Source organism: Puntigrus tetrazona, unplaced genomic scaffold (assembly GCF_018831695.1).
Source record: "Puntigrus tetrazona isolate hp1 unplaced genomic scaffold, ASM1883169v1 S000000270, whole genome shotgun sequence".
In the NCBI taxonomy this organism is placed as follows: Eukaryota; Metazoa; Chordata; class Actinopteri; order Cypriniformes; family Cyprinidae; genus Puntigrus; species Puntigrus tetrazona.
Genome location: NW_025047932.1, coordinates 290001 through 297500, shown reverse-complemented (window position 1 = coordinate 297500; position 7500 = coordinate 290001). Strand labels below are relative to the sequence as shown.

The window sequence follows — 7500 nt, the reverse complement described above, 5'->3', positions numbered from 1 at the left end:
GCATCAGTGTGATGTGAATGGGTGCCGTCAGAACGAGAGTCTTTATAATAGCTACAGAGTTATTATAGACTCACATTTCAGTTAAAAAGACGACTTGATGCTGGATTAGTTTCATCCGTGGATTATTCAGACTCTCATTCTGACGGCACCCATTCACTTCACCTCTTTATTCACACAATGTGTCACAGTTAACTAGGTTTAAGCTTGGTTTATGTGTGTTATGCCACTGATAGATTATGTGCGTTGTTCACACAATACATTTGTTAGTAAAGATTAATAATATCTCACAAAACATTTTAAATATATATATTATTATGTTTCTGTTCCACCATTAACTCTGTGTGAGTGTGCGTGTGAGTGTGTGTGTGTGTGTGTGTGTGTGTGTGTGTGTGTGTGTGTGTGTGTGTGTGTGTGTGTGTGTGTGTGTGTGTGTGTGTGTGTGTGTGTGTGTGAGTGTGTGTGTGTGTGTGTGTGTGTGTGTGTGGGTTAATATATATATATATATGTAATGGATTCCGGGAAAGTCTCTTATTAACAACTTTGTTACGCTGTGTGTGTGTGTGTGTGTGTGTGTGTGTGTGTGTGTGTGTGTGGATCCCGGCAGAAAGAGCGAGGTCTAAACGTAAAGTGAATGTGATGAATGTAGTTTGGGAAATTCAGCCAAGGAGAAAATAACACTGGAATAAAGCTGGAATATTTATCCTCCTCGTCTGACAAAAACACATGTTGGACTCGGACCAGATTAAAATCACTAACCAAAACCGGCTTTAATCTCTGGTTCTCTGGGACTCTGCAAACACGCATTAGTATTAATAATACTGACGGTATCAGGTTAGTACAGCCAGAAAGACACGCTAACATACATGTTTAATGAGTACATCTGCTCTGAATAAACCCATGATGTGATTCACTCAGCCTCGTCTCTTCAGTGAAACAGAAGACTTGAAGAATATCCTGGCTGTTCTTTATTAAAAACAAGCCATCTCAGTTCATGTGTGGAATATTTAGTTTGCACTATTGTTTAATCTCAAGACCTCAAGAACATCATTTCTGAGGTCCACATGACTTTTACGGTGCATTTTCGGAGGGGATGAATATTTATGACCGTGAATAACTGCTCGACGCATGCTGTTTAGAAGTTTCGTGATATAAGTCCCAAGTCACATTAACCACCTTTATGATTGTTTTTCTCACATTTTCGCCATTTTGGAGCTCGACGACTCCAGTTTCCTTTGAGATTTTTATGATTATGGAAGTAAAAGCCAGATCATTATTCAGCTTTTGTGGGACAGGTCATTTTTGGATTTAACTTTAATAGCAGATGTTCTAGTATGACAAAGAAAAAAAGATGCATTTTTTACAGGCTGTTCTAAACACATTCTGGGCTAATAAGTCGTCTGAGAAAGACTCTGTGTATGCCACGTTAATAACATCTGAAATTAATGGTTGAAATGCAACCCATAAAGCTGTTTTTCAGTGGAATAAGTCATAATTTATCATCCTTAAGCAGATTTTAATGTGCTTTTTGTTTATTTTTTATTTTGTGTCATTTATTATATGAAAACAATAGAGAGGATGATTATATATAAAAGTTATTAGTTTTCCTTATTTAGAAAAACAACAAGAGCAAAGAAAATAGGTATATTAATAATAAATACCAAAACTACTATAAAACAGTAGAATAATTACATTAGTGCTGATCAAAATAAAAGTGTTTCTTTACAGAACAAGTCCTGTGTATTTATTATTTGTGTATTTATGTGCACAGATGCATGTATATATTTAGTTAAGTAACATATTTTATGTTTATATATTGTATAAATAATATTGATTGTATATGCATGTAAATATTTTCTAAATATATCCATGCATTTGTGTGTACTCATATAACACATAATATAACATACAGTACACACACACGTGTTATTTAAACAAAAATAAATAAATAAATAAATATGGAGCTCCTTTATGTTATTGTTTTAGCTTTACAGCTTTGATCATCATTCAGGTGATTATATAGACACTTCTAACAGAATATTCCTCTGTAGACGTCAGTATATCAATGAATAATAAACAATGAACGCCTGTCAGATCTGTTCTTCACTCCTGATCCTCCTCTCTCTCTCTCTCTCTCTCTCTCTCTCTCTCTCTCTCTCTCTCTCTCTCTCTCTCTCTCTCTCTCTCTCTCTCTCTCTCTCTCTCTCTCTCTCTCTCTCTCTCTCTCTCTCTCTCTCTCTCTCTCTCTCTCTCTCTCTCTCTCTCTCTCTCTCTCTCTCTGTCTCTCTCTCTCTCTCTCTCTCTGTCTCTCTCTCTCTCTCTCTCTCTCTCTCTCTCTCTCTCTCTCTCTCTCTCTCTCTCTCTCTCTCTCTCTCTCTCTCTGTCTCTCTCTCTCTCTCTCTCTCTCTCTCTCTCTCTCTCTCTCTCTCTGTCTCTCTCTCTCTCTCTCTCTCTCTCTCTCTCTCTCTCTCTCTCTCTCTCTCTCTCTCTCTCTCTCTCTCTCTCTCTCTCTCTCTCTCTCTCTCTCTCTCTCTCTCTCTCTCTCTCTCTCTCTCTCTCTCTCTCTCTCTCTCTCTCTCTCTCTCTCTCTCTCTCTCTCTCTCTCTCTCTCTCTCTCTCTCTCTCTCTCTCTCTCTCTCTCTCTCTCTCTCTCTCTCTCTCTCTCTCTCTCTCTCTCTCTCTCTCTCTCTCTCTCTCTCTCTCTCTCTCTCTCTCTCTCTCTCTCTCTCTCTCTCTCTCTCTCTCTCTCTCTCTCTCTCTCTCTCTCTCTCTCTCTCTCTCTCTCTCTCTCTCTCTCTCTCTCTCTCTCTCTCTCTCTCTCTCTCTCTCTCTCTCTCTCTCTCTCTCTCTCTCTCTCTCTCTCTCTCTCTCTCTCTCTCTCTCTCTCTCTCTCTCTCTCTCTCTCTCTCTCTCTCTCTCTCTCTCTCTCTCTCTCTCTCTCTCTCTCTCTCTCTCTCTCTCTCTCTCTCTCTCTCTCTCTCTCTCTCTCTCTCTCTCTCTCTCTCTCTCTCTCTCTCTCTCTCTCTCTCTCTCTCTCTCTCTCTCTCTCTCTCTCTCTCTCTCTCTCTCTCTCTCTCTCTCTCTCTCTCTCTCTCTCTCTCTCTCTCTCTCTCTCTCTCTCTCTCTCTCTCTCTCTCTCTCTCTCTCTCTCTCTCTCTCTCTCTCTCTCTCTCTCTCTCTCTCTCTCTCTCTCTCTCTCTCTCTCTCTCTCTCTCTCTCTCTCTCTCTCTCTCTCTCTCTCTCTCTCTCTCTCTCTCTCTCTCTCTCTCTCTCTCGACCACTTCTTCTCATAAACACAACAATGCTGATTACTTGGACAATAACACAATCAGGCAGCGATGAAGAGGCGCGGCGTTATATAAGAAACATATCAACATCATCAGACAGATTTAGCTTCTCCTTCAGAGAGCTCCAGAAGACTCGTCATTAGCGGCGCTCTTAGACGCCTCTTATCTGCTGTCTGATGACTCCGAGCCAGAGACTGTTCTGACCCGACTGCATTAACCTGGACTCGGGTCGGACGCCAATCAAGAACAAACTTCTGAACCCAAGATGAATATGAGCTAGATTCAAACAGATGACATTTAAAGAAACATTTCATACCCATATATATATATATATATATATATATATGTGTGTGTGTGGTTGCTCAGGATAGTTGCTAAGGTGTTGCTGTGTGGTTGCTAGGGTACTCTGAATTAACTCGTATTGAGCTTTCCAGTTAATCTCAATCAAACTAAGGTAGTTGCTAAGGTACTGAGGATGGTTGCTAAAGTGTTAGCAGTTGCTAAGGTACTCTTAGTGTTTAGAATTAAATGCTAAAAAAAAATCGCATGACCGCTGGTAAAGAGGAGGAGGCGGGGCTTCACTCACCTGCCACGGAGTTGGGCGGGGCATGAGGTAGAGGGGGCGGGGTGAGAGGAGCAGTGGCGGGTCCGGGCTCTGGGATCTTGTTGAGGCTGTAGGTGGAGGCGGTCATGTTCTCATCCACGCGGTACAGACTGAGTCCAGAGTGGATCTGTGTGAGTGCCAGAGCTTCAGGCTCTCTCGTGCTTCCTGCTCCGCTCCATCGGCTCCGAGTAACTAGTCAGGTGGCTGGGAACAGACGAGATCAGGCTTTTAAAAATCAATTTAAAATATATAATAATAATAATAATAATAATAAAAATAATGATAATAATAATAAAAAAATATATATATATATATATATATATATATATATATATATATATATATATATATATATATATATATATTGCTTTATATTTAAATATATTTTAATATAGAAAACAACTGTTTTAAATTAATATTAATTAATTAACAAATAATGCATCCATGGTGAGGTTGTTTCAGAAAGCTCACCGATGATGCCGCTGTCTCGGCTCTCCAGGGTGGATGTGGGGCTGGAGAAGGCCTGTCCCGGAGCAGCAGGAGGGAGGGTGGAGCAGGGGCTGCAGGCGGGGGGCGAGGCGGTGCTGCTGGTCAGGGTGGAGCACTGACTCATCCTCCCACTCACTCACAAACCCTGCACACACACACACACACACACACACACCTGAGCTCTTAACATCATTACCATCACACACACACACACACACACACACACCTGAGCTCTTAACATCATTACCATCACACACACACACACACACACACACACACACCTGAGCTCTTAGCATCACCATCACACACACACACACACACACACCTGAGCTCTTAGCATCACCATCACACACACACACACACACACACACATGAGCTCTTAACATCACTACCATCACACACACACACACACACACCTGAGCTCTTAGCATCACCATCACACACACACACACACACACACACACACACACACACCTGAGCTCTGCATCACTACCATCACACACACACACACCTGAGATCTTAGCATCACTACCATCACACACACACACACACACACACACCTGAGATCTTAGCATCATTACAATCACACACACACACACACACACATATTCTTAGCATCATTACCATCACACACACACACACACACACACCTGAGATCTTAATATCATTAATTCACACACAATGCACACACCTGAGATCTTAGCATCATTACCATCACACACACACACACACACACACACACCTGAGATCTTAGCATCATATACCATCACACACACACCTGAGCTCTTAACATATATTTACCATACACACACACACACACACACACTGAGCTTTAGCATCACCATCACACACACACACACACACACACACACACACAGGTGAGTTTTAACATCATTACCATCACACACACACACACACACACACACACACACCTGAGCTCTTAACATCATTACCATCACACACACACACACACACACACACACACTGAGCTCTTAGCATCACCATCACACACACACACACACACTGAGCTCTTAGCATCACCATCACACACACACACACACACACACCTGAGCTCTTAACATCACTACCATCACACACACACACACACACACACCTGAGCTCTTAGCATCACCATCACACACACACACACACACACACACACACACACACACTGAGCTCTTAACATCACTACCATCACACACACACACACCTGAGATCTTAGCATCACTACACACACACACACACACACACACACACACACTGAGATCTTAGCATCATTACAATCACACACACACACACACACACACACACACCTGAGATCTTAGCATCACTACCATCACACACACACACACACACACACACACTGAGATCTTAGCATCATTACCATCACACACACACACACACACACCTGAGATCTTAGCATCATTACCATCACACACACACACACACACACACACACCTGAGATCTTAGCATCATTACCATCACACACACACACACACACACACACACACACACACACACACACACACACACACAGATCTTAGCATCATTACACATCACACACACACCTGAGCTCTTAACATCACTACCATCACACACACACACACACACACACACACACCTGAGCTTTTAGCATCACCATCACACACACACACACACACACACACACACACCTGAGATCTTAGCATCATTACCATCACACACACACCTGAGCTCTTAACATCACTACCATCACACACACACACACACACACACACACACACCTGAGCTTTTAGCATCACCATCACACACACACACACACACACACACACACACACAGCTGAGCTCTTAACATCATTACCATGTCTCACACACACACAACACACACACACCCTTCAAATCATAATACCTCTATCATTAAACACATCTGTGTCCTCATGAACCCTAAAACCCAGCACACACACGAGAATGACAGAATGACTGAGTATTATATTTAAGCCTGCGAGTCATTTGTACTCAAATGCACCTATAATTTAGTGATTCCAAAATGGGCCAGAGCTATCAAATAAAAAGCTGTAATATTATGATATATACAGTATTATAGTACAAACACTACCGTCTTACAGCAGGACTAGGAATAGTAAGAATCACAGTAAAACATCTGCATGTTACAAAATGAGTGGAATTCCCACAAAAATAAATTAAAGCGTAAAAAAAGAGACTTTTCTCAGTATGTTTATCTAGTGTTTTGGGGTGATGTCTTCTTCATCTTAAGGCGGTGTATTTTTAGCAGGAGGTGAGGATGAATAACTCACCTGTGCGTCATCAGGCTCATCCATGCTGTACTGCGGCCCTGGAGAGCCCTCGCTCGCTTTTTCTCCGAGTAAGAAGCCAAGACGAGTCATCAACGTGTTGGCTGCCTCGTCCACTGAAGGAGGGGGGCCGAGATCCGGACCTAACCCCCCTGAAGAGACACACACACACACACACACACAGCGCACATTAACCAGACGTCCACAACAGAACACGTTCATCACATCAACTCTATCCTGATTACAGATTCATCAGTTCAGTAAGTGATTCCCCACAGATCTTCAATCTGTGTTCTCTTAGTCATCACATCAAGCAGCTCACACACACCGCTCAAACTTTCTTTTATGACCAAAAAAAATACCACATAAAAGCTGCTTTCTCTGTGAATATGCATTAAGATGTCATTATTTCTGTGAAGCACAGCTGTATTTTCAGCATCAGTGTCAGAAATCAGAATAAAATACTGATTTACTGCTCAACAAACATTCAGTAGCAGTATTTATTTCTCATTTTTATTATCAACAGTTGAGTACCTTTTTTAGGATTCATTTAGGATTTGTTTTAAGATCAGCATCTGAAATAAAAAGCTATGCCATACAAAAGCTTGGAGTCAGTATAAAATGTATAATCATGATCGACATTTACACAAAGTGATGAAAAAGGCATCAATGAAGATAAAAAATGTTATGCTTCTGAACTTTCTATTCATCAAAGACATCTAAAAAATTCTAGCCATTTCTAACATAATATAATATACAATAATCTAATCTAATATATAATAATAATAAATGTTTTTTACGCAGCAAATCAGTGTATTGTAATGTTTTGTG

The 7500-nt window shown here is 41.3% G+C and overlaps 2 protein-coding genes across 6 annotated transcripts in view; both read right to left on the bottom strand.

The window, feature by feature from the left end:
• The window catches only part of tanc2b (tetratricopeptide repeat, ankyrin repeat and coiled-coil containing 2b), a 34408-nt gene extending 30321 nt beyond the window's left edge, over window positions 1-4087 (bottom strand). For all 3 annotated transcript variants that reach the window (XM_043230971.1, XM_043230972.1, XM_043230973.1), the window contains exon 1: window positions 3871-4087. In XM_043230971.1, coding sequence (XP_043086906.1) covers window positions 3871-3976 — 106 coding nt within the window. In that variant the 5' untranslated portion in view covers window positions 3977-4087. The remainder of the gene's footprint in view (window positions 1-3870) is intronic.
• Window positions 4088-4365: 278 nt separating this feature from the next.
• The window catches only part of LOC122333395 (protein TANC2-like), a 17340-nt gene continuing 14205 nt past the window's right edge, over window positions 4366-7500 (bottom strand). For 2 of the 3 annotated variants that reach the window (XR_006248625.1, XM_043230974.1), the window contains exons 2-3: window positions 6673-6821; window positions 4366-4522 (exon numbers count right to left, since the gene is read on the bottom strand). Coding sequence is in view for 2 of the 3 variants with exons in the window: in XM_043230974.1 (XP_043086909.1) it covers window positions 4514-4522; window positions 6673-6821 (158 nt within the window). In the remaining variant the exon portion in view is untranslated. Of the gene's footprint in view, window positions 4523-6266; window positions 6302-6672; window positions 6822-7500 lie in introns of all 3 variants that reach the window. The other variant, XM_043230975.1, reaches the window with a different exon arrangement.